The following is a 26,105-nucleotide window of genomic DNA, read 5'->3' on the forward strand; positions in this document are numbered from 1 at the left end:
GAACGTTTGCAAGGCAACAACCATCTGCACGAACAGTTCGACGACGTTTGCAGCAGCATGGACTATCAGCTCGGATACCATGGCTGCGGTTACCATTGACGCTGCATCACAGGCAGGAGCGCCTGCGACGGTGTACTCAACGACGAATCTGGGTGCACGAATGGCGAAATGTCATTTTTTCGGATGAATCCAGGTTCTGTTTACAGCATCATGACGATCGCATCCGTGTTTGGCAACATCGCAGAGAACGCACATTGGAAGCGTGTAATCGTCATCGCCATACTGGCGTATCACCCAGCGTGATGGTAGGGGGTGCCATTGGTTACACGTTCGGTCACCTCTTGTTCGCATTGACGGCACTTTGAACAGTGGACGTTACATTTCAGATGTGTTACGACCCGTGGCTCTACCCTTCATTCGATCCCTGCGAAACCCTACATTTTAGTAGGATAGTGCACGATCGCATGGTGCAGGTCCTGTACGGGCCTTTCTGGATACAGAAAATGTTCGACTGCTGCCCTGTTCAGCACATTCTCCAAATCTCTCACGATCAACTGTGGTATCGTGTTGTAGCTGCATAGGCAGCTGTACCTGTACACGCCATCCAAGTTCTGTTTGACTCAATGCCCAGGCGTACGAAGGCCGTTATTACGGCCAGAGGTGGTTGTTCTGGGTGATTTCTCAGGATCTATGCACCCAAATTGCGTAAAAATGTAACCACATGTGTGTTCTAGTATAATATATTTGTCCAATGAATACCCGTTTATCATTTGCGTTTCTTCTTGGTGTAGCAATTTTAATGACCAATAGTGTAGAATTGAACTGAGTATCAAATTCATCGAAGTTACTGTAAGGCTGCAAAATTTTATCCGTTGAATTTTCAGTCTGAATCATTGAATTTTGTGTTAAAATGAGTGTTGTGTGTGTCAGTAACACTGAATTTTGTATCGAAATCAGTGAATTTTAGTTCAAAATCGGTCATATAAAAGATTCTTTTCTGATTTATGATGGGTTGTGAATCATGTCAGATTCTTTTGTTTATGCCAATATATCCACCACAGGCAAGTGGGCCAGTTCTGCCATATTGTGTCCAACGTCTTGGATCACCATATTGGATTGTGGTGGCAGAGGGGGTTCTGCAATCTTGGAACCGCCATCTTGGATCCACGCGCATTGATCGCCATCGTGTATTAGGAGAGGAGAGGGTGTTGATAATTCATCTCAACTCCTTTGTCTGTCCTAGACCTACATGATACGTGCAGCTGTACTATAATCTTTGCTGGGTTCTGTGGGGTGATGGGGTAGAAGGTAATGATCCACCTCAGAACCTTTGTCTGTCCTATAGCTCAGGTGACAGGTGCAGGTGTTGTAAATCAAGTCTTATTGTATCCTTTGTGACTCACAGGGGAGGGGGAGAGGGGAAATAAGCCTTCTTTTTTTCATGGTGACAATTCCTTTGCTGTCATAGAGCCACGTACCAGGTGAGGAGGGGTAATCCAGGACGACACTGACGTAAACATAATCAAATTGTCTACCTCAGAACATATTCAGCCTCCCTACTGTCTTTATGGAAGCAAGATGTGGATTATAAATAGATCATAAAAAATGGAATACAAACCTTTGAAATGTGGTCTGCAGAAGAGTGCTGGAGATTGGACAGGTGGCTTGGATAAAGAATGGGTTGTAAATCGAACTGGAGAGAAAAAGAAATTGTAACACAATTTGACTAAAAGAAGGGATTGGTTAATAGGAGACATCCTGAGGCATCAAGGATCTGTCATCTTGGTAACAGACAAAAATGGTGTTGGGGGTGTAAAACCTGTAGAGGACGACAATATTTGACTACAGCAAGCAGGTTGATAAGGATGCAGGCTGCAGAAACTACGCAGAGATAAAGAGACTTGCACAGGGTTGACTAGCAAGAAGAGGTGCATCAAACCAGTGTTCGGACTGACAACCACAACAACAGTTTACCGATATTCTTCTTTTGCCTGCCTTGAATTGGGACTTGCACTCTTCCTTGCATTGCCTTCAATTCCTATGATGAAACCACTGAGGTGCGCTACGCTTTCTCTCTGCATGACCTTGTCACTGCATCTCAGCTGAAAAGTACAGTTTGCAAACGTGTGGCCTTTTCTATAACCCGCATAGCAAAAAGTTTGGAAATGTCGTACTTATTTTTACCTCACCTCCTTTCAGCCCATGAGTCGCTCTTCACCGTCTTGTTTCGCTTGCTGCAGTCCGCTGATATGTTTCTGATTCGCGCTGCACATTATTTCGGTTGCGCCTATGGATTCTTAGCAAAATGCACTCTTCTTGTTCACGGAAAGTAATGCACACTCCTCCCATAGTAGAAGCTCTAATGATCGCCTAAACTTATGCAATTTTCTCGACTTAGTACGATTGTTGAACATTCCCTGTATGAAGCATGCCCTGTCTAACGCATCACTAACTCTAGTGTACCTTGTCGGTTTCTGACATTATTTACAGTTTCATGTATTTTTTAAACAGTTTGTCGATCGATTTCTTCGAGAAGAAACAGAATCGAAATAACTGTGTATATCCTGAAATATACGGCAAGCATAAAAATATGTTGTTCGTTTATCAACATACACTCCTGGAAATGGAAAAAAGAACAAATTGACACCGGTGTGTCAGACCCACCATACTTGCTCCGGACACTGCGAGAGGGCTGTACAAGCAATGATCACACGCACGGCACAGCGGACGCACCAGGAACCGCGGTGTTGGCCGTCGAATGGCGCTAGCTGCGCAGCATTTGTGCACCGCCGCCGTCAGTGTCAGCCAGTTTGCCGTGGCATACGGAGCTCCATCGCAGTCTTTAACACTGGTAGCATGCCGCGACAGCGTGGACGTGAACCGTATGTGCAGTTGACGGACTTTGAGCGAGGGCGTATAGTGGTCATGCGGGAGGCCGGGTGGACGTACCGCCGAATTGCTCGACACGTGGGGGGTGAGGTGTCCACAGTACATCGATGTTGTCGCCAGTGGTCGGCGGAAGGTGCACGTGCCCGTCGACCTGGGACCGGACCGCAGCGACGCACGGATGCACGCCAAGACCCTAGGATCCTACGCAGTGCCGTAGGGGACCGCACCGCCACTTCCCAGCAAATTAGGGACACTGTTGCTCCTGGGGTATCGGCGAGGACCATTCGCAACCGTCTCCATGAAGCTGGGCTACGATCCCGCACACCGTTAGGCCGTCTTCCGCTCACGCCCCAACATCGTGCAGCCCGCCTCCAATAGTGTCACGACAGGTGTGAATGAGGGACGAATGGAGACGTGTCGTCTTCAGCGATGAGAGTCGCTTCTGCCTTGGTCCCAATGATGGTCGTATGCGTGTTTGGCGCCGTGCAGGTGAGCGCCACAATCAGGACTGCATACGACCGAGGCACACAGGGCCAACACCCGGCATCATGGTGTGGGGAGCGATCTCCTACACTGGTCGTACACCTCTGGTGATCGTCGAGGGGGCACTGAATAGTGCACGGTACATCCAAACCGTCATCGAACCCATCGTTCTACCATTCCTAGACCGGCAAGGGAACTTGCTGTTCCAACAGGACAATGCACGTCCGCATGTATCCCGTGCCACCCAACGTGCTCTAGAAGGTGTAAGTCAACTACCCTGGCCAGCAAGATCTCCGGATCTGTCCCCCATTGAGCATGTTTGGGACTGGATGAAGCGGCGTCTCACGCGGTCTGCACGTCCAGCACGAACGCTGGTCCAACTGAGGCGCCAGGTGGAAATGGCATGGCAAGCCGTTCCACAGGACTACATCCAGCATCTCTACGATCGTCTCCATGGGAGAATAGCAGCCTGCATTGCTGCGAAAGGTGGATATACACTGTACTAGTGCCGACATTGTGCATGCTCTGTTGCCTGTGTCTATGTGCCTGTGGTTCTGTCAGTGTGATCATGTGATGTATCTCACCCCAGGAATGTGTCAATAAAGTTTCCCCTTCCTGGGACAATGAATTCACGGTGTTCTTATTTCAATTTCCAGGAGTGTAGATGTCGCCACCGGCGCCAACCTTGTGTGAATGCTCTGAAAAGCTAATAATTTACATATCACAGCATCTTCTTCCTGTCGGTTAAATTTCGCGTGTAGCACGTCATCTTCGTGGTGTAGCAATTTTAATGGCCAGTGGTGTATTCCAAACGCAGCTGTTCCAATCAAAGGATTTCGATTCTAAACTAAAAACATCTTCCGCTGTTCCTTTATAGCTAAAAGTCAGAGACATTCTAAGAATGTACTTAAAATTTAATGTTAAGAACGTCTGTGCCGTGACAGACGACATGTTCTTTCCACCTCGTGTGACATTGTACAACCATTCACCCAATTTTCCCTGACGCGCTGCCATTGGTTGCTCTCGCGCTGTACCGCTATATTTTGGTCATGATATTTAGTTTCTTGACGGGACTGAGGACATGAGGGCTTAGGTGGCTGACTCTATGTGTTGTTTGATCCTCAAACTTAGCCAAGCCAAATTTACGCAGGTTAAAATTTTACTAGTGTCAACACTGGCGTAGAGACGCAACGCAAAGGAATCAAACGTTACTTAAATACACCTACGTCACTTGAGCGCAAATTGACTCACCCTTCCCACATCATCACGCGCTTGCGCGGTTACGAGAAATGCAGAGCCTCGTGTAGCAGAATAATGTTTTTCGAAACAAGAACAACGGAGCTGCATAAAAGGTGAGTGTGCCAGAAGACGTATAGCACAACATTACCGTCAAGAAATTTGAGCAGCTAGTGGAGAATCTGAATTGCCTTGCAGAACTGTGGCAATGTCAGTAAAAGCTTTCCACGAAGAACGCCAGAATGTGGCAAAAAGTTGTCGGCTAGGAGGGAGGAAGAAGTGTTTGCTTTTACCGCGTTAATGGACAGTGATCTACACCAAAACATTTATGAGCTGCCGAGAAAGGCAGGATTAGCACATACGACTGAACTTCTCTTCCTGAAGGAATGCCTAGGCATGATGGCTCTGAGCACAATGGGACTTAACATCTGTGGTCATCAGTACCCTAGAACTTAGAACTACTTAAACCTAACTAACCTAAGGACGTCACAAACATCCATGCCCGAGGCAGGATTCGAACCTGCGACCGTAGCGGTCACGCGTTTCCAGACTGAAGCGCCTAGAACCGCACGGCCACACCGGCTGGCGCCTAGGCATGATAAAAAGTGCAGCCAAAGTACTGGCTGGTGTCTTCTACCAGTCTAACTCCCTGTAGCGCACCATACTATGTCTCTGAGATTCAGTCAGTGCCCAGTCAGTGTAGTTCCATTCCCTGCCGCTGCTGTCCGGGACGACTGTTCCCAGCGCTCACCTGAACCTACTGATAGAGGACGTCGGCTTTGACCCGCGCCGGAATCATCTTGTGGAGTGTGACGTCACGCGCAAGAAGAAAGAAGAAACACTGACAATATATATTTTGTGTCTATATTGTTTCGTTGAATGTACTTTGTGGTGACCAGCTGAACTGTAGAATAGCCCGAGGTCTCTGTTAGTTTGGATGGTGGCAGTTTGGTCGTAAATTGACGATGGCAACGAATTTGATGTCATGAGAATAACTGCATTTCTTGTTATAGTGCTTATGTTACACATACTGTATATCAGTCTTGTATGTCTGCCTGTTTGATTATGTCATTGATCAAATCCATCGGGTGGTATCGAAGGCCACAATTAAGCTGTTCTTAGTAAGTGCCGTTGCAGGTCTGAACGGAATGGACCAGCGTCCGAACATGATCCGAATCTGCCTAACTTCATACTCACGAATGGTTCACTACGCTGGGACTCTCACACCGCCATATTGTAACTGTCACTATGATACTGTTTCTGAATTCGAAGTAGGTCCTCCTTATGCATCCATATGAAACCTTTCCTTTGTAGTTTGACGCCAACAGCAAAGTTTCTACAAGCATCTAGAGGCTTCTCCAACATACTCGCAACTTGGGAAGTCCTAGAAAATTCCTTTTCTGTTTCTCACTTTCAAATTGTGTGAGCTATGAACCAGTGGGTACACCTTCTATCATCGACTGTATTGACGCATTGTTTGAGCTGATTCAACAGCGCGCTGCCTCGTATACCAGCGGAGCAAATCTTAGAATGTTGGCTTGTTTATACCGTCGCTCACACCTGTATATTATCAATTCAGTTGGTCTATCAGCCACCTTTTTTCCTTTTTCGACATTGGTTGAGCCTTCTACACTTAATGGACCGCAGAATGCTGTACTGAAACTGTATTCACCTTAATGTACTGTGATACCTCTGCTTATTACACATTTTATATGAAGACATATTACGCAACATATAGATGACACCTCTGACAACAACAAACTACATCACCGAGATAGGAAATAACACTATTAACCCTTTAACTGACATTGGCAAGTTTATATACCACTGGAAACTGCCATACATAATTTTTGCTCCTGATTCAGTGGTGTGAATATTTACCAACGTATACCTCATTGTGGTCTTAGAAATAAATAGAAAATTGAGTACTTTTTTTAAATTATTATTCACAAAGAGTACATGCAGACATGTATTTCAATGTTACGCTGAGAAATTATTTTTCTCACTCAAATAGCCAATTTTGTATTGGTACTCTGAGGATATGAAGTGGAAGGATCAACAAACGAAATTCACCGGAAGTCATGTGACGTCCGCAACGAACAAACACAACGATCAACAACGAACACCGCGAAGGCAAAGATCCTGAGTTCGAGTCTCGGTCCAGCACACAGTTTTAATCTTCCAGGAAGTTTTATATCGGCGCACACTCCGCTGCAGAGTGAAAATCTCATTCTGGACGTTGTTTTTTCTCCGATGTATGTTGTAAGATGTCAGGCAAATCCAACACCTTCCATGAAAACCCTGACATGATAAACAAATCCAGTAGTATGTCACATAGCTCAGAATAAATCGTGACATTAAATTAACCAAAGTAACACGAGTAACGAGTGAGTAAATGGAATACCACAGACTAACACAAGAATGCCTAAATGCATGTCATACCTTCCCACCGTAAGACAGACGCAGTTCCAAGGGGAGAAACGAGAACAGAAGCCGAGAGAAGAACCGTGTTAAGTTAGAAGGCTCTACGATAGGGGACGGACAACCACGTCTCCAGCTAACTGTTAGGAGCACCCCCCCCCCCCCCCCCCCCCAGCCCATGTTAAAAGCTAGAGCCTTAGCGTGAGACTTTTTCGCGTCTCTGCTACGTTGCAAACTTTAAAAACATTGCCTCACTTCAGAACCATCCCCAGCCCATGTTAAAAGCTAGAGTCCTCCAGAAAAAAAGTATAGATCTTACGATAACACAAAAAGGGCCACACCACCCGCCAGTTTTAGCGTGAGACTTTTTCGCGTCTCTGTTACGTTAAAACCACTCCCCAGCCCATGTTAAAAGATAGAGCCCTCCTGAAGAACAGTATAGATCTTACGATAACGCTAAAAGGACCACACCAGCTGCAGGTTTTAGCGTCAGACTTTTTCGCGTCTCTGTTACGTTGCAAAATTTAAAAACATTGTCCCACCACGAAAAGTATAACGTTTCTCATTGTATAGACAGAATTTTTGTAGGCGGAGCTTAAGGTTAACATTGAGACCCTCATTGGTCAGATGAAAACACAGCCAGATAGTTTTTTTTAAAAATCAACTTTAGTAAATTGTAGTAAGGAGAAGTTAGGAAAGAGTTAGCTCCGAGACGGCGAGATGGATGGCTGCTGCGCCGGCCGCTGCCGCCCTGACACTGCCTAAACACCGACAAGGTAATGAACGCACGCGATGCCGCATTTTTGAGCGCATAAGGCTTCACTCAGAACTGCAGAAGTCTCATCTGTTACACCCCCTTTTTGCGTAATACTAGTGTCGATCGTAAATTAAAGCTCATGGTGTTCACATTTGCCACTTGAAGTCGAAATCTGAAACGCGATGATTTTTCTGTTGTATAGTTATTGAGAAGCCACATCAGCCACTGTAATTTACGACAAGTTAGATAAGTAATTAAAGATAATTGAGGGTCACTGTAGACTATTTTGATAGTTTTCTCTTTTGTGAAACTTAATTTAAACCTAGATTATAGGTGTGATATGGCATAGGTCATCCTTCGATCCATTGTATAACTTGGAAACCCATTCAGGGAATATTCGTTCACATTTTTGTTGAAGGCAGTTGGTTTTTACCATCCTGTATTAAAACATTTCCTTTTATCAATAGTGCAATTTATAAACAATGTTTTGTGAGTAGAATAAAATTTCCAACGGTAAACTTAACTGCTTTTTCGACGTTATTTTACCAGCTAACTAAAAATAGGAAAGCCCTGAACCGCTTCCACTAAATTTAGTCAGTATTAAGATTCTTTACAGGTAGTGCAGTGGAGCTGACGCTGAAATCATTAAGTTATTGGTTATATCATCGCTAGTCTCACTGAACTCTTCTGAATTCTACATGTCATGTGTGGTCTGACGTCTTCTTACCAGCAACAGGTCCCAGGTTCAAACTAATTAATTCCCTAAAAAACACGCTCAGAGTGTCGTTGCGCGAAAGTCGTAGGGAGACACGATATAGAACCAACAGACACCACGCAGAATGTTAGAATGTCTACCGGTGTTTTTCCTTCGGTAGCCGTGTAAAGAATACCAGCACATTGGTCCTGTTTAGACGCATTTGGTAATAACAGTGGAATCAAGATGTACACTGATCAGGTGTACTGTAAAACACACTGAAGTTAATTCAATACATGCTGCTCTTAAAACATTTACAATGGCGAATCACTATTAAATTGCAATTGTTTTTCGTATGTCACAGATTCTTACTATTAAAGAATTAGCTGACACAGGACTAATCTAAAGAGAATATCACCGAATGCTTGAAAGAAAGCAGAATCAATTGAGAAGCAACTTACAATTGTTGGAACCAAAAAACTGCACAGTTCCGGCTGTTTTGACACGTGATCGTGGTGGTTAATACGATTACTAAAATAGGCTGGTTGTCAGTTTGTGGGCATTTTGTTACTATTCGCCAAGCCGAAAATAGACTAAACAAAGTGAAGAAGATTCCTCACCCCGTATCTGGAATTCGTGAAAGTGATGTACCCTGAGAACATGGAGGGCTACTGTTTAAAACTCCCTACAATATAAGTTCCGATCAAAACGTTTCCGTCTGAGGCCGTTGCTGCAGTTACATGCAAAGTAGCGCGACGTCGATAAGCGCCGACGTGTAGGCAAGGGATTAGTGTGGAGTTCGAGCCTTTCCGACGTGCATATGGTAAATGCGGAAACGTGAACTATGGCGACGTTATTACCAAATGCGTCCAAACAGGACCAACGTGTTGGTATTCTTTACTTGTCTGCCGAAGGAAAAACACCGGTAGACATACATCGGAGAAGAAACAACGTCCAGAATGAGATTTTCACTCTGCAGCGGAGTGTGCGCCGATGTGAAAGTTCCTGGCAGATTATAACTGTGTGCCGGACGAGACTCGAACTCGGGACCTTTGCCTTTCGCGGGCAAGTGCTCTACCATCTGAGCTACCCAAGCACGACTCAAGCCTCGTCCTCACAGCTTCACTTTTGCCAGTACCTCGTCTCCTACCTTCCAAACTTTACAGAAGCTCTCCTGTGAAACTTGCAGAACTAGCATTCTTGAAAGAAAGGGTATTGCGGAGACATGGCTTAGCCACAGCTTGGGAAATCTTTCCAGAATGAGATTTTCACTCTGCAGCGGAGTGTGCGCTGATATGAAACTTCCTGGCAGATTAAAACTGTGTGCCGGACCAAGACTCGAACTCGGGACCTTTGCCTTTCGCAGGCAGCTGCTCTACCAACTTTTTTCTTTTTTCTTTTTTTGTTTTTTTAATTATTTTTTTATGGAACTAAAAATACCTAAGTGCCACCGCCACTTTTCATCCTATAACAAAAAAATTTGATCCACTTCAGGCGTTGGCTCCTGAGTAAACTCACCCCAGAGAGCTGCCTATATACCAGGGGAAATATGGGAAATCAAGGTTAGGGCTATCCTTTGCCACTTTTTTTTTACATAATTACATTTTGGGAACGTGTACAAATGAGAATTCTAGTAACTAAGTGTTAAAAACAAGTTTTACAACAACAAAGGTGGCATAAAAGAGTAACCAAAAATAAAAATATAAATCACTGAAGTAATTCCAACTAAAAGGTTCTTCAGTAATGTAACTGGTTCCATTTGGAGCATCGCCAACGTCATCTGATATCTCCAATAGCGCCTTTGAAGGGCATCTGCAACGGAGGCATTCTGCTTCACTAGTGCCTCAAGGAAAACAGCGTCCTTGCAGTAACTTGTCTCTTCCTTCGCTCATGGCTGACAAGGCAGAACGTTCAGCCGTTAGTGTGATGCGGCACAGAACATTAACCGTAGCTTCGCACTCCCCAGCTGAGTGGGGGGGGGGGGTTAACGAAAACGCTGCGTAAATAATTTGCGAAGAGCGTACGGTATTTCGGTGTGCGTTCGAGGGCATTGTGAGCATTTTGTAGGAACCACCAGTAATCAAGCTGCTCTTTCTCTCCGTCGCTAAAGATGTAGGCGACAGTAAGTCCTTTGAACCATGTAATCGCATGATATTTTGCGGCCGGAAAGTAAGTTCCATCGGGACAGCGTAGGGTCTGAGGGTCAATCATATCAGGTGTGACCCGGAGGTAACAAGCCAATATCTTCTGTGTTAGTCGCCAAACTCCGGACGATGGTGCGCAAGTAAAACGATGTTCATCGGTATCCAAAAGGTGACAATCTGGGCGATAAGGGAAGTCTGCCAGTCCAATAGTGCGAAGTCGCTGTCGTGTGGCGTATTTTTTGTTGGCGATCTGATACCACTTCGAACGCACCGTGGAGTACAGAAAGTTGTGGTGTATCGTTTTCCACACTCTTGGCCAGTGAACCGTAGGGTACTTGTTTTCCACCACGTTATGGGGAACAGCACGCAGAAGGTTGGTATAAAAATCTTTCGACTTTGGTGGACGTGTGGCGGAGAGGTTCGAGCTGACATAGCTGTAATCAAGAGTGAAGGTCGACACATGGGTGAGCTGTGGTGCGACGTGCGCAACCGACACCGGCGGGACGTTAGAGACTGGTATCATAACCTGTAGTAAACGACCCGTGAGAGAGGCATATTGACTTTTCCATCGTTTCCTCATGTTGCTCGTGTAAAGGGCAGCTGCTCTCGCCCTGACGTTGACCAATCCCAGCCCTCCTTTGTGCACTGGGAGGGTAAGAGTGTCGTATCGTACTTTAAAGATATGACCTGCGGAAACGCCTGAAGCCGGCGACCTATCTGCAGCGGTAGTGGGAGGACCTGTGCCACGTGGCTGAGTTTTGATGCTATGTAAAGGTTCAGGTATTCAACACGTTGTAGCTGATTCAAGTCCCGGAGCAGGTTCTGTCGCACCATTGCGCGTATGATCTGTAATAACCGTCGGTAGTTTGTTGCAGCTGTTTTACGTACATCTTTCTTGAACGTGATTCCCAAATATCGCAGATCAGAAACTGGTGGGAGGGGAGCGAGGGCTTCCGGTCCGAGACCACGCCCAATATCCAACGCCGCCGACTTGTTGATGTTCAGAAGACTGTCTGCGGCCTGTCCGTATCGCTCAATCCAGGTTAGTACGCTTTGAACTTCGTCAGTGGAATGAACCAGCAGTAGCAGGTCGTCAGCGTATGTCCTATAGCGAAAGGTGACGTCCCGCAGCGTGATGCCAGATTGGCGGTGGTTAAGGCCCCCTAGGGGACAACCCTGTCGTAGAGACCTCTTTATTGGTACTGGTCCTACCGTCCTTCCATTGACCTGGACGTGTGAGCTGGCTGCGGTCCAAAGACGCCGTAGGGTGTCGATGAGGCCCGGGGGGAATCCCATACAGTCCATCACTCGTAGGAGGAAGTTGTGGTGCACTCTATCAAAGGCGCGGTTGAAATCTACGGAGACGATCGCCGCTCTCAGACGGCACGCAGAAGCGATCGCTATTAAGTTCCTGCAGTCACCACTGGCCATGTGTATGTTGGCTTCTCCCCCCTGCGACGTCTGTTCTGGAGCGAGGATCATCGGCAAAGTTGTCTTAATACGGCTCGCCATAATCCTGGTGAAAATATTGTAATCGGCGTTCAGCATTGCAAGCGGGCGATAGTCGTTAATCGATAGCTCTCCACCTGGCTTGTGTACCGGTATGAGAAGACCTTCTACAAACGCTGGCGGCACAACACAGTCTGGAGACATAAGTTCGCGGAACATTATAACCCAGTGAGGCATCATGATGTCACGGAAAGTCCGGTAGAATTCGATGGGCAATCCATCAGGTCCAGGGGACTTATTGGCCGCACTTTTGTCCATGGCGTCTTTGACTTCTTCGAGTGAGATTTCCTCTGTTAGTGCATTCACAGTAGCGTCGTCGATAGTACGTGTTACCTGCTGTAACACTTCAGTAGTGGCCTCGTCATCGACAATTCTTTCCTTGTAAAGATGACGAAAATGATCCTCCACCGCCTTTACTATGGTTGCTTGGGTCGTACATAAGCGACCGTCGTGTGCCCTGAGTTGTGTGATTAAATGTTGGCGTTGTCGGCGCTTATCCGCCACAACGTGGTGCATAGTGGGTTCCTCCGCAAACGTTCGGTCGTGCCGTCGCGAGCGGACGACTGCACCTTCTAGTCCGCGCTTCGTCAATGATAGTATGTGAGCCTTGATTCTGCTTTGGTCATGTTGTCTCTCCGGGGAAGGGGGTAAGGCGTTGAGATCCCTGAGTGCCGCGTAGTAACGATGCCACACAGACACGTCCTTGCCATTTTGCACAAGTGTCCTACGGGTTGGTTTGGCACAGAGGAGCCACCACTTCAGGGTTGAGGTGTATCGAGGGTGGCGGTCTTCACAGTCAGTCCACGTTGCTGCAAACTTGCCGACGGCAATCCAGGTCCTGGAGATTAGTTATGTTGAGCCTCCAAAAGCCATTGCTGCGCCAGACTTGTTGGGGGCGTAGGTGTATAGTGCAGATATAGGCACTGTGATCGGAATAGGCTTGAGGCCATAGTTCGGCGTCCACGGCAGCTTGTGTGAGATCTTGTGACACATATATGCGGTCGAGTCGGCTGGACGAATGACTGGTAAGATGAGTGTGGCCAGAGCGGTTACCGTGGACTTTTTCCCACGTGTCGCACAAGTGAAGTTCTTGGATAATCACACCCAGTTCCGGACAAGGCATGTATGTGGGATTTGGTCCTTGGGGTGAAGTACGCAATTAAAATCACCGGCGAAGACGGTGTGGTCGTATCGTCCAAGGAAAAGGGGAGCGACATCTGTGGAGTAGAATCTGGCGCGGTCGTGACGTCTTGTGGTACCCGACGGCGCGTAAACATTAACAAATCGAGTGTTGAGTGCTGTAAGTGCTATTCCTCGCGCGGAGGGAAGAAACGTGACGTCGGTAACTTCAATACCTTCACGCACTAATATTGCCACTCCGTAGTCTCCATGGCTACCGGGCGTCACATGTGTGGCGTAACCGTAAAAGTGCGGGAGTGCACTCGTTTTCACTTCTTGTAGGAACGCAAAGTCAACTCCCATGGCTCGTATGGTTTCTTTCAAAAGTTGGATTTTGACAGGAGAACGGATCATGTTGATATTCATTGTCGCCAGGCGGTAAGCCTGGCAACGCGTTGTTTGGGCGAGGTTATCCATGTTGAAGTTGGAGAGAAGCGAACATCGGAAGTGATGTTACCCCCCGCCGAACGCGGTCCTCCTTGTGCAGCTTATGCTGCATGATCCGGCGGCGCCTCAGCTGGCCGCGGATCGGGTTCTTGTGTCTCGACGTCCTCGGCCCACGAAGCGGCCGCGGATGTCTGTTCATGTTCCATAGCCTCGGAATGTTTGATAGTAAGGGACCGGGCGACTTCGCTGCCTGCACTGGTACCTTCCCGCTGCTCACTGTTTCTGTCAATGGGCTTACGGTCGAAAGCTGCATGTTTTTCTGTCTGTTCTGCAAGGTTGGAGTCAGTGGAAACAGCCTCAGCTTCGCGGCTGGCTTCTTGAGTGGTCAGTTGTTCTTCCCCGGCCGAATGTGAACCTCTGTGTTCCGACACGGTCCGACGACGGCGCTTCCGGCGTTTCGGTGATCGCTGTTTCCGTACATGGCCTTCATTGTCAGAAGACGTCACTGACTCACGCTCCGCCGGAACAAACGCTTCGGTCGGTACAATAAGGGAATCAATTGCCATCTTGCTGGCGTCAATGTCTGTCGCGTTCGGTATCTCCAGAGCCGTAGTACTATTTTCCACCACTGGCCAGGTCGGCGGATCACCCAGGTTTTTGTCCGTGGAAAGTGATTCTTGTACCGCTGAAGCGGTCGGCCGTGTCTGTTGTGTGGAGAACGTCGTGAGCGCCGCCGCGTAAGTAACGGGTAGAATAGTCTTCGCCGCTGGTGGTGCAACGTCCTTCGGTGGGAGTTGTGTGATCCGACGCTGGAGGCACTCGAAACGGATGTGACCTTCCTTGCCGCATCCGGAACACGTCATCGGCTGGCCTTCATAAATAACTATGGCCTGGCATCCTCCTATCTGTATATAGGATGGCACGTGTCGTTGAAGATCTATGCGCACTTGTCTTACTCCATTGAGTACTGGATACGTCTTAAACTGGGTCCATTTTTCAGCCACGTGTTCGTGTACCGTGCCGTAGGGGCGGAGCGCCGCTACAACTTCTGCCGCCGGGAGTTCAAATGGAAGTTCGAAGATGCGTATAGTCCGCAGTCCCATTGCGGCATGGCCGACCTCGACGTTGCCAACATTGCCATCTGCGTGGCAGAAGCGGAGTTCTTGTTTCATCTCTCGAAGCACCTTGTCGCAAGTAGTTTCGTTTATGAGCTTTACATAGACCGTGCTACTGACGATCGAAAAGTGAATGCCGACAATGTCGGCAGCCGGGATCTTGGCTTCCTCTTTTAAAAAAACGTTCGACTTCGAGCGCCTTTGGTCGGGTAAAGTCGTTCCGAAATGTGAATTTCAAGGTTGATCTTCTGTATTGGTTTGCCATGGTCTTGTAGCGCTACGGCGTCACGTTAGTGTCGCCCGAAGAAACGCTACGGCGTCACGTTAGTGTCGCCCGAAGAAAGTAAACAAGGCGCGCGGGCCATCTCTGTCAGCGGAGAGCATACACCGCACGTCTGCTCCGTTCGGCTGCGAGAGCCGCACTGTGCAACTGAGCTACCCAAGCACGACTCACGCCCCGTGCTCACACTTTACTTCTGCCAGTGCCTCGTCTCCTACCTTCCAAACTTAACAGAAGCTCTCCTGCAAACCTAGCAGAACTACCACTCCTGAAAGAAAGGATATTGAGGAGACATGGCTTAGCCACAGCCTGGGGGATGTTTCCAGAATGAGATTTTCACTCTGCAGCGGAGTGTGCGCTGATATGAAACTTCCTGGTCGATTAAAACTGTGTGCCGGACCAAGACTCGAACTCGGGACCTTTGCCTTTCGCAGGCAAGTGCTCTACCGTCTGAGCTAATCTGCCAGGAAGTTTGCCGGCCGGAGTGGCCGAGCGGTTCTAGGCGCTACAGTCTGGAACCGCGCAACCGCTACGGTCGCAGGTTCTAATCGTGCTTCGGGCATGGATATGTGTGATATCCTTAGGTTAGTTAGGTTTAAGTAGTTCTAAGTCCTAGGGGACTGATGACCACAGCAGTTAAGTCCCATAGTGCTCAGAGCCATTTGCCAGGAAGTTTCATGTCAGCGCAAACTCCGCTGCAGAGTGAAAATTTCATTCTGGAAACATCCCCTAGGCTGTGGCTAAGCCATGTCTCCGTAATATCCTGTCTTCCAGGAGTACTAGTTCTGCAGCATCGCAAGAGAGCTTCTGTGAAGTTTGGAGGTAGGAGACGAGGTACTGGCAAAAGTAAAACTGTGAGGATGGGACGTGAGTCGTGCTTGGGTAGCTCAGATGGTAGAGCACTTGCCCTCGAAAGGCGAAGGTCCCGAGTTCGAGTATCGGTCCGGCACACAGTTTCAATCTGCTAGGAAGTTTAGAAGAACAACGTGTGTGGGGCAGCATGTATGTCGAAAACCACCGTTGTGGAATGGTACGTCGAGGGTGCTGTTGCTTCATGATGACGCACGTCCCCATGTTGCAACGCAGGAGTTACTGTAAGAAGGAGGCACTGGGGCACCCGTTGTATAGTCCTGACCTCTCGTCATACGGTTACCACGCCTTTGGTCCCTTCAAAAAAGGCCTTGAAGGGTTGACGATTTCTGTCGGACGCTGATCTAAAATTACGGAATTGGTTCAAATGGTCCAAATGGCTCTAAGCACTATGGAACTTAGCATCTGAGGTCATCAGTCTCCTAGAACATAGAACTACGTAAACCTAACTAACCTAAGGACATCACACACATCCAGGCCCGAGGCATGATTCGAACCTGTGACCGTAGCGGTGGCGCGGTTTCTAGGCTGAAGCGTCTAGAACCGCTCCGCCACACCGGCCAGCGAAGTTACGTAATACTTCACACAGCAAGACACAGTGTATTATCAAACGGATATGGTCAACCTGGTGCGTCGGTGAAATGATTGCCTCGATGCTCAAGGAGATTTTGTCTAATTGGCACTCCGATTCTTGACTTACGGCCTTCTAATGGAAAAATATTGATCGCCCCTAATACGCCCTACTCAGGGGAGGAAGTCAGAGACTCTGTCCGAAATGTGGTGAAACCTCTCTCTTCGGAAGAACCACTCCGTGAGCAGCACTGCCAAAGAACGTGGACAATCTAGTTTGGATTTCCATTGAAACGAAATGACTGCAGCGGTCGACGTGTTCTACTCTCCTAAAACGAGTAGCGTTCAATGAGCAATGCAACACACCTTTTTTTCTGAAAGCAGGTTGGTTGTATTCAGGATTGCAATACACTATATTATTCCTCACTCTTGTGGCTACAAAACCCAATTTTTCAACATAATCTCCGTTCAAGGTGACAGCCTAACGATGCCTTAGTGGAAGAGTCTGTATTCCCGATCAGTACCATTGAATCGGTCGACGGCGGAGCCGGTGTCTTGCTGCCTCACCAATCTCCCCAGCATTCACGTAATGCTTGCCGTGGAGTGTGTCCTTCATTGGGCCGAATAGATGAATGTCAGAAGGTGCGAGATCCGGTCTGCAGGGTGGAGGAGGAAGAACAATCAATGAAGTTTTGTGAGCTCCCGTCGGGTACGCAGACTAGTAAAAGGCCTTGCGCTGTCGTAGAGAGGGAAAAGTTCGTTTGCATTTTTGTGGCGATTAACACGGAGAAGTTGTTTCTTCAATTCGCTGACTGTAGCACAGTACATTTCAGAGCTGAACATCGCACCACGATAGAGGACATCAAACGGAATAACCCTGTAAGGTGTCAGGCAAATCCAACACCTTTCATGAAAACCCTGACATGATAAGCAAATCCACTAGTATGTCACATAGCTCCGAATAAATCGTGACATTAAATTAACCAAAGTAATACGAGTAGCGAGTGAGCAAATGGAATACCACAGACTAACACAAGAATGCCTAAATGCATGTCGTACCTTCCCACCGTGAGGCAGACGCAGTTCCGAGGGGAGAAACGAGGACAGAAGCCGAGAGCAGAACCCTGTTAAGCTAGAAGGCCCTACGATAAGGGACGGACTGGACACCCACGTCGCCAGTTAACCACTAGGGCACACCACCCGCACGTTTTAGCCTGAGACTTTTTCGCGTCTCTGTTACGTCAAGGACCACCCCCCCAGCCCATGTTAAAAGCTAGAGCCCTCCAGAAGAACAGTATAGATCTTACGATAACGCTAAAAGGACCACACCAGCTGCAGGTTTTAGCGTGAGACTTTGTCGCGTGTCTGTTACGTTGCAAACTTTAAAAACATTGCTCCACCACGAAAAGTATAACGTTTCTCATTGGATAGACAGAATTTTTGTAGGTAGAGCTTAAGGTTAACATTGAGACCCTCATTGGTCAGATGAAAACACAGCCTTTTTGCGTAATACGAGTGTCGATCGTCAATTAAAGCTCATGGTGTTCACATTTGCCACTTGAAGTAAAAATCTGAAACGCGATGATTTTTCTGTTATATAGTTATTGAGAAGCCACATCAGCCACTGTAATTTACGACAAGTTAGATAAGTAATTAAAGATAATTGAGGCTCACTGTAGACTATTTTGATAGTTTTCTCTCTTGTGAAACTTAATTTAAACCTAGATTATATATGCGATATGGCATAGGTCATCCTTCGATCCATTGTAGAACTTGGAAACCCATTCAGGGAATATTCGTTCACATTTTTGTTGAACGCAGTTGGTTTTTACCATCCTGTATTAAAACATTTCCTTTTATCAATAGTGCAATTTATAAACAATGTTTTGTGAGTAGAATAAAATTTCCAATGGTAAACCCCTTCCACTAAATTTAGTTAGTCTTAAGATTCTTTTACAGGTAGTGCAGTGGAGCTGACGCTGAGACCATTAAGTATTTGGTTATATCATCGCTAGTCTGGTCTGGCGTCTCCTTACCAGCAACAGGTCCCAGGTTCAAACTAGTCAATTCCCTAAAAAACATGCTCAGAGCGTCGTTGCGCGAAAGTGGTAGGGAGACATGATATAGAACAAACAGACACTACCAGGAATGTTTAGAATTTTGCTCCCCAAATAGCAAAACTCCTTTATTACTTTAAGTGTCTCATTTCCTAACCTAATTCCTTCAGCATCACCCGACTTAATTCGACTACACTCCATTATCCTCGTTTTGCTTTGTTAATGTTCATCTGATACCCTCCTTTCAAGACACTGTCCATTCCGTTCAGCTGCTCTTCCAGGTCCTTTGCTGTCTCTGACAGAATTACAATGTCATCGGCGAACCTCAAAGTTTTGATTTCTTCTCCAAGGATTTTAACACCTACTCCGAATTTTTCTTTTGTTTCCTTCACTGCTTGCTCAAATATACAGATTGAAGAACATCGAAGAGAGGCTACAACCCTGTCCCACTCCCTTCCCAACCACTGCTTCCTTTTCATATCCCTCGACTCTTATAACTGCCATCTGGTTTCTGTACAAATTGTAAATAGCCTTTCGCTCCCTGTATTTTACCCCTGCCACCTTCACAATTTGAAAGAGAGTATTCCAGTGAACATTGTCAAAAGCTTTCTCTAGGTCTACAAATGCTAGAAACCTAGGTTAGCGTTTCCTTAATCTTTTCTAAGATACCTCTTAGGGTCAGTATTGCCTCACATGTTCCAATATTTCTACGGAATCAACTGATCTTCCCCGAGATCGGCTTCTACCAGTTTTTCGGGTATAGAAATCGTCTAACTGCCTTGTACATATGTGTTCCCCTTATTCCGCCTCAGCTACACTAGGTCGGCGATTGCTGCGCAAAGCCGGCCGGGTTGGGCTCGCGGTTGAGGCGCTCAGTCCGGAACCGCGCGACTGCTACGGTCGCAGGTTCGAATCCTGATTCGGGCATGGATGTGTGTGGTGTCCTTAGGTTAGTTAGGTTTAAGTAGTTCTAAGTTCTAGGGTACTGATGACCAAAGATGTTAAGTCCCATAGTGCTCAGAGGCATTTGAACCATTTTTTTGCTGCGTAAACAAGTACTCCACGTACGCGTACACCACCATTACTCTACCACGCAAACATAGGGGTTACACTCGTTTGGTGTGAGACGTTGCCTGGTGGCGGGGGAGGGGGGTGGGGGTTCACCGGGTGCCGAACCACAGAATAGCCCTGGGTTCGGTCTATGGCGGCGGAGGGGTGAAGTGGACTGCTGTAGTCGTCGTGGGGTTGTGGACCACTGCGGCTGCGGCGGGGACGGAGCCTCTCCATCGTTTCTAGGTCCCCGGTTGACACACAATGCAGTACAATACAATACCTCTAACTAATTTTATTTGTGTTCTTTTAATGACCTAAACATGTCTATTTTAAGGCTGAGTATAACACATATGTACAAGGCAGGCAGACGATTTGTATACCTCTACTATGACGAGTTTACAACTGCGAGTATTTTCGGAAGAAAGAAATGTGGTTGTTTTGAAATTTTGCACACGTGAATCAGCACTGAAATTATACCTTGTCATTTATGGAAGCAGCAACGTAAGATCTTTAGTCAGACCAGACTTCTGCACGCCTTCCGCACAGAACGGCGCACTCGTCGATGCAGGCAGTGACTCACCTTGTCTCCCGGGGAACCCCCGCGGTGCCCTGGATACTCCCAGTCCAGGTCGAGGCCGTCAAAGCCGTAAGTCCCCAAGAACTGCACTGCACACTGCACGAAACGAGCCCTCAGCGGCGGGCTGTTCACCACCTGTGCGGGGTACAAGCAGACATGGTAATGTCGTTAGAAGGAAACAAAAGAAGCGACTCATTTGTACAGCATACCATGTGCCACTTACGGCTGAGATCGTAGCAGAGCTTTCATTCCAACCTCCGAGGGCGATGAGAGTTTTCGTGCTGGCCGATTTTAGAGCAGTGAAACGCTTAAATCCGTCTAGTGGAAAAAGGGAAAGATAAGAATCATATCTTGTACATCGTATTGTAAAAGTAAAGTCATTCACTACAGCTATGAAATAAAATCTCACAGAATATAATATTGGGCACCCTACATGAGTAAAGAAGAAAAATTTGATGATAACCTTTTCCTCATGTCTAGCACCAAGAACAATGCCGACAGGCTTCCCCCCGTCAAAGCAGGATCAATGCTACCAATTCACCTTTCCAAACATCACATTCATATATTCTAAACTATGGCTATTTCCTTATTCTCGAGATGTCAATTTTAGACCAGTCTCCCCCAGATAATGTTTTCGTGGAAGTTACTGAATCGTTTTGCACAAATGGGTAGTTTATGTTATGTACTCAGTTTTGTACTCTCATAAGTATCCCACGTCCTATTAACCTGGTATACCAACAACAAATGATAAACAGAATAGAAAATCGTAAGTTCTTAGGTGCATATATTGATGGAAACTTAAATTTTGAAAATCATATCGTATACCTGCTAAAATGTTTAGAGATGGATACTTCTGCTATTGCAATAATAGCCAACTTTGAAGCTATAGAATTCAATAAGTTAACATATGTTGCATATTTCCATTAACTAATGTCTTATACCAACATCCACCCAGCAAATGCAAGCGTCTTATTTTGTTAATGGTGCTATGAAATAAACTATGTAATTCCGTCATAATTGTTTATTTCTTATACATATCTGCTGCTTTCAGGATAAAGTCAATCCAGTATGCTACAGACGTTGCATTGCTACTTTAGTACCAACCCTGCAGACGTTGCATTGCTACTTTAGTAGCAACCCTGCCTTTATAATGACTTCCACTTCCGCATTAAGAAGAAATACCTTTAAACTAAATTTGCTATCTGCCAGACGTTTTCTTTGAATGGGCAGATTGTGAGAGAGTCTTATAAGTGCGCATTTCACACCCTCTCGTGCCAAAGGCAGATCTATTAAAGAATAACGCAGATAATTTTTCCTTATAGTGTTGCACTTGTGAATACCTCTGTTACTCGTAAGTGAATAAATGTACTTTGAGGCTCTGGTTAATATTGCTATCTGCTACTTACAAAATGTACCGGGTGATCAAAAAGTCAGTATAAATTTGAAAACTTAATAAACCACGGAATAATGTAGATAGAGAAGTAAAAATTGACACACATGCTTGGAATGACATGGGGTTTTATTAGAATCAGGCGCTCCACCCCATATTGCTAGACGCGTGAAAGATCTCTTGCGCGCGTCGTTTGGTGATGATCGTGTGCTCAGCCGCCACTTTAGTCATGCTTGGCCTCCCAGGTCCCCAGACTTCATCCCGTGCGATTATTGGCTTTGGGGTTACCTGAAGTCGCAAGTGTATCGTGATCGATCGACATCTCTAGGGATGCTGAAAGACACCATGCGACGCCAATGCCTCACCATAACTCCGGGCATGCTTTACTGTGCTGTTCACAACATTATTCCTCGACTACAGCTATTGTTGAGGAATGATGGTGGACATATTGAGCATTTCCTGTAAAGAACATCATCTTTGCTTTGTCTTACTTTGATATGCTAATTATTGCTATTCTGATCAGGTGAAGCGCCATCTGTCGGACATTTTTTGAACTTTTGTATTTTTTTGGTTCTAATAAAACCCCGTGTCATTCCAAGTATGTGTGTCAATTTGTACCTCTCTATCTACATTATTCTGTGATTTATTCAGTTTTCAAATTTATACTGACTTTTTGATCACCTAGTATGTGTGTGAACTCCTATTGTTTATTGCTAGAACTGTGTCCAATCTCAAAAATTTTCTGCGGTATTGATTTTGTTACGGTTTTTTGTTCTTGTGATTAAATTGTCGCCCACCCTTTTAGTGTCGCACTTTTCAGCTTACATACGGCCTCAAATTGCCTTCCATTGCGATAACACCTTGCAAATATTACCCAAAAGTTTACTACGGGGTTCATGTCATGCAGGCCAGGGCAAGACATCGGTATCTTCACCTTCAAACCAGTTTTGGTAGTAGCATAAACGTACACAGATGCCTGATAACGACATGAGTATTAGAACAGATGCACCAAAATAGCTGCTTGTAATAACTAATCTTTATTCACGACAGACTGTTTCGGCATTTATCGCCATCGTCAAGTGCGCCTAGACCGATGTGGCGTCCATATTACGTCGTTAATGAACTGTCTTATAACTGTCTCTGTTTTAATAAGATGGTAAATGACGTAAATATATTGAAAATAAAATGTTAATTACGTGTGACAGCAGTTTGACAGTTCCACTCTTACGAGTAATTACAACCTCGGAAAAAAGTTACGTAATTAACTTGCTTGTTTGCTCCTCAGGTAAACACCTGCAGTGCTGGTATGCATAGAAATCCCTGCGCCACAGTACCGTAGAGCGCCGCTAGCCGATCCAAAAGAAACGGCACAGCCAGTAGCCCCTGTTTCAATGGGCTGAGCCGTTCGTTTTGGTCGCCTAGTACGTTCTGCAGTACTGGACCGCAGGGATTTCCATGCGAACCAGCACTGCAGGTGTTTACCTGAGGAGCAAACAAACAACTTAATTGCGCAACTTTATTTTCCGAGATTATCATTAAAACTCTGCGAAAATCCTTCGGTCCGCAGCCCGTGGTCTCGCTGTAGCGTCCTCGCATCCCCAACACGGGGTCCCGGGTTCTATTCCCGGCGGGGTCAGGAATTTTCACCTGCTCTGAGCACTATACGACCTAACTTCTGAGGTCATCAGTCCCCTAGAACTTAGAACTAATTAAACCTAACTAACCTAAGGACATCAGACACATCCATGCCGGAGGCAGGATTTGAACCTGCGACCGTAGCGGTCGCTCGGCTCCAGACTGTAGCGCCTAGAACCGCAAGGCCACTCCGGCCCGCTTTTCACCTGCCTCGAGATACCTGGGTGTTGTTACGTCGTCTTCACCATCATCATTCATCGCCATTACGGTCGGAGGAAGGCAATAGCAAACCACTTCCGCTAGGACCTTGCCTAGTAAGCGGAGCGGTTTTCCTGCATCGTCCCCTACGCTCTGTCAAGGAGTATGGGACTTCATCATCATCAATATCCTTTGCGCAACTACAGAACATTCAAATTTGCATTTATGTAATATACATGGTGTTCGAAGTCAACGTGCAATAACCACTGAAAGACGGCAGCTGGCAACACTAGCAATGAAGGGTATATAAAAGGTGTTAGGGGATGCGGAAAACAGTGAATTTGTTGTCATAATGCGGAAACGGAGTGATTTATCTGACGTCCAAAAGGGCATGATCTTTTTTTCAGTTTACTGTCTACCGGGCCGTGCCCATTCGGCAGTCTCAGTTATGACGATGCGAACGTAAGGACAACCAACACCCAGTTTTCGAGTGAAGAAAATCTCTGGCTCGGCCAGGAGGAAACGACCATTGGCTTTCGGACCAAGGATGGAAGCATTTCTGAAGCGGTTAAGTTTGTAAACCGCTCGCTTGCTGCCTTGGTTAAAGTACACCATGCTTGGCAAAATGATGCTATCCAAAACCGGCACCAAGGCCATTGTGGTGCACCGTGAGGCATGCATGACTTGGGTGAACGACTGCTGTGAAGATGTGCATGGGCGAACAGAGACGCAACTGTTGGGCCACCGATCGCCCAGATGAATCAAGGGGCTACGAAAAGTGTCTCCTCAATGACCGTTGAGGTAAGGCTGCTACTGCATAGGGGGCTTCGCAGCAAGTGGCTGGTTAATGCACCCATCTGACTAGTGTTCATGGCTAGAATTTGCATGCCAATATCCAAACCGGGTCCGCAGCTCGTGGTCTTGCGGTAGTGTTCTCGCTTCCCGCGCATGGGGTCCCGGGTTCGATTCCCGGCGGGGTCAGGCCTGCCTCGAGATGACTGGGTGTTGTTGTGTCGTCTTCATCATCATCATTCATCCCCATTACGGTCGGAGGAAAGCAGTGGCAAACCACCTCCGCTAAGACCTCTCCTAGTACGGCGGTGTGGGTCTCCCGCATCGTCCCCTACCCTCCTCAGAGTATGGGACCTCATCATCATCCCAACCGTAGCGATAGGTGGCCTTGTTCTAGGCTCCATCGAACAAATGGCCGTCAGCGCGCACAACGTGAAACATCTGAAAGAAAACCGGCCCAGGCCGCATAAACGAGCATTGTGGCCTGGGAAATGTTATTGTGACATTCCCTGGGTGCTATTGTCATTCTGAAAGGCACAATGAATCAGTATAAGGATGCATCCATCCTTGGGGCCCATATTCTCCCTTGCACGCAGTTTGTTTTTTCTCGGCACGATGGTGTCTGTCAAGGGGACAATGGAATGCGTCACACAGCTCCCTTTGGAGGTGCGTGGTTCAAAGAGCATCGGGATGAGTTAACCATACTCCACTGGTCAGCAAACCCAATGGATAATCTGTGAGACCACGCAGATTGGGCTGTACGTGCCATGGGTTTTTAGCCGAGAAATCTAGCTCAGTTGGCCACGGCACTGAAATCGGCATGGCTCCACGTCCCTGTTGATACATTACAGAACCTTACTGGCTCTCTTCCTGCACCTGTGCAGCGGTCCGCGCTGCAAAAGGTGGTTATTCAGGCTTCTGACAGAGGGTCACATTAATGTGATTGGACAGTGTGCCTCTGTTTACTCCTTGTCACTAAAATGTGTGTTGGAAAAGCAGTTGTTCTCTTCTTAAGATTACTTACTTTTTCCTTCAGGAAGATCCAGCCACGGATCAATAATCCTGACCTCTCCTTCAGGCGTCATTCCAACGAAGCTGTAGATGAGGTGGGTGGCCAGTTGGGGCTGTATGTACTCTATCTCAAACTTGCCGTTGCCGGTCCTGTAGGCCGACCAGCTGCCGTGGTAGCACACGATCTTTTCTGGAACAAAAACCGGTGTCACTTCACAGCTGCGGATAGTAAAAGGAACAACAAACAACAAGTTTCACACAGGTCTACATTTGAACTCGGCAAGCTATCTTGCGGTGTGTGACAGAGGATACTTCTGAGAGCATTATCCTCTCCCCCCTTTCGTGCTCTGTTCGATAATGATGCGTGGGGAGAACGGATATCGAATTCTTCAATAGAAGCTCTAATTTCACTGGCTTTCTCGTTGTGATTATTGCACGAAATGTACGTGGCAGGTGGTAATATGTTGGCTGACTCTCCTTGGAAAGAAGGTCATCAAAATTTTTAGGTTAATGTTTCCATTTGCAAAACGCCTCTCTTATAGCGTTCGACGAGCATCTCGGTAACGCTCTTATCCTTCCGAAACGAAACCGCTATGGAGCCCGCCTCTCTTCTTTTGATATCCTCTTCTCTTCAGTTACCCCAACCTAGTAACTCACGCATCAGTCAAAACTGGTGTTCTGTAAGCCACTCCGTTTGTGAATAAACTGCATTACCTTAGGAATCTTGTGATGACTCTCAGCCAGATATCCGATTTCCTTATGACTAAACTGCCAGAAAAAATGCAGCAACCTCGAGGACTGTGTTCAGTGGCAGCAGAATATAATGTGTTGTAACGTCCCCAATGAAAAATTAAGCAT

General features: G+C 46.7%; 1 protein-coding gene across 2 annotated transcripts in view; it reads right to left on the reverse strand.

Moving 5' to 3' along the window:
• LOC126266982 (acidic mammalian chitinase-like) overlaps positions 1 to 26,105 on the reverse strand; it is an 81,285-nt gene that overhangs the window by 46,068 nt on the left and 9,112 nt on the right. For both annotated transcript variants that reach the window (XM_049971719.1, XM_049971718.1), the window contains exons 2-4: positions 25,261 to 25,437; positions 20,445 to 20,539; positions 20,225 to 20,356 (exon numbers count right to left, since the gene is read on the reverse strand). In XM_049971719.1, coding sequence (XP_049827676.1) covers positions 20,225 to 20,356; positions 20,445 to 20,539; positions 25,261 to 25,437 — 404 coding nt within the window. The remainder of the gene's footprint in view (positions 1 to 20,224; positions 20,357 to 20,444; positions 20,540 to 25,260; positions 25,438 to 26,105) is intronic.

Source organism: Schistocerca gregaria, chromosome 4 (genome assembly GCF_023897955.1).
Source record: "Schistocerca gregaria isolate iqSchGreg1 chromosome 4, iqSchGreg1.2, whole genome shotgun sequence".
Lineage (NCBI taxonomy): Eukaryota > Metazoa > Arthropoda > Insecta > Orthoptera > Acrididae > Schistocerca > Schistocerca gregaria.